We start from the raw sequence: 1,744 nt of genomic DNA on the forward strand, positions 1-1,744 counted from the left end.
ACCAAATTGAGAATATAGGGCAGCGCCTGTGGCTCAAAGGAGTAGGGCGCTGGCCCCAAGTGCCAGAAGTGGCAGGTTCAAGCCCAGCCCCGGCCAAAAACTGCAAAAAAAAAAATTGAGAATATATGTGCTTTCAGATATAACAAGAAAATAAAATAATGATGTATATACTTATATTATTGAAATATTATTTTGTAAAATTTAGAGAATTGATATTTCCTATGTACAGTTATAGAAAAATATTTGATATAATAATTTTACAAGAACAAGGGTAACTAGAGTCCCTAAAAAACAAACACTGCTGGTATATATGATGGTTTTATAAATATCACTGAAAGGACCATCTCACATATAATATTCTTTTCACGACATCTTTCACATCTTTGTTTCTCAGACTGTATATCATAGGGTTTAACATTGGTATTATGAGCGTGTAGAACACAGCTACAACCTTGTTTTGCTCTGGTGAGGAGATGGCCCCAGGTTGGGCATACATGAAGAACACAGTTCCATAAAATAAACTCACTACCACCATGTGGGAGCCACAGGTGGAGAAGGTCTTACTCCTGCCATGGGTTGAGGGGATCTTCAGGACAGTGGAGAGGATGTAAGCATGGGAAACCAGAATGACCGTTGTGGTGGTGATGATGATGACAGCAGACAGGGTAAATAGTACAATCTCATTCACAAAAGTGTCAACACATGAGATCTTGATCAGAGACGGCACATCACAGAAAAAATGGTCCAGTCTGTTTTCTTGGCAGAAACGCAAACTGAAGGTGAAACTTGTTTGCACTACAGAGTTGATGCATCCACAGATATAGGATCCCATTACCAGGTGAACACAGACTTTCTGGGACATGTGTGCAGGGTAAAGGAGAGGGGAGCAAATGGCTGAAAAGCGATCAAATGCCATTACAGCCAGAAGAAAGCCTTCAGTTGTGACAAACAGGGCAAAGAAGAAAAATTGGGCTGCACAACCATTGTATGAAATTTTCTTTTCATTAGTCAAGAAGTTGCTTAAAGTTTTGGGAGCAATAACTGTGGAATAGCAGAGATCTAAATAAGACAAATTTCTTAGGAAGAAATACATAGGTGTTTTAAGTCTGGAATCCAACATAATGACAATTATCATGCTGGTATTTCCCACCACGATGACCACGTAGATCATTAAGAACACTGTAAATAAGAGGATCTGTAGCTTTGGAGGGGTTCTAAATCCCAGCAAAATAAACTCAGTCAGCTCTGAGTAATTCCTATTGAGCTCACTCTTCATAGCTTAGACGTACATAGGTGGAACGAGAGGGATGGTGAAAAATAAGAGAAATGAACAATTAAAATACTTATTTTAGCGAAAAATAATTGATGAGCAAGCATGGAAAAAAATTTGTTTTAACATATTGTTCCCAATGTTTTACAAAAGACAGTGAACATAAACAATGGATTACTCTTTTTAAAACTATCTTTCTAATGAAAAGTTTAATACTAGGGTGGCGCCTGTGGCTCAGAGGAGTAGGGCGCCGGCCCCATATGCCAGAGGTGGTGGGTTCAAACCCAGCCCCGGACAAAAACTGCAGAAAATAAAATAAAATAGAAAGACTTAAAAAAAAAATTTAATACTATTGGTAAGTCTTTCAGCTTAACCTATTTGCAAATAGTGTAGATTCACGCTCTAAATGTGCCTTGGGGAAATGGAGATTCTAGGAGAATGTCTGGAAATAAAAGAGGCTTTTTAAAAAAATTA

The 1,744-nt window shown here is 38.1% G+C and overlaps 1 protein-coding gene across 1 annotated transcript; it reads right to left on the minus strand.

Moving 5' to 3' along the window:
- Positions 1–328: 328 nt before the first annotated feature.
- Positions 329–1,276, minus strand: LOC128561316 (olfactory receptor 12-like). Its single transcript, XM_053555365.1, has one exon. It carries the CDS (start codon positions 1,274–1,276, stop codon positions 329–331), a length of 948 nt encoding a protein of 315 aa, XP_053411340.1.
- Between the last annotated feature and the right edge of the window lie 468 nt (positions 1,277–1,744).

This window comes from Nycticebus coucang, chromosome 12 (genome assembly GCF_027406575.1).
Source record: "Nycticebus coucang isolate mNycCou1 chromosome 12, mNycCou1.pri, whole genome shotgun sequence".
Taxonomy (NCBI): Eukaryota; Metazoa; Chordata; class Mammalia; order Primates; family Lorisidae; genus Nycticebus; species Nycticebus coucang.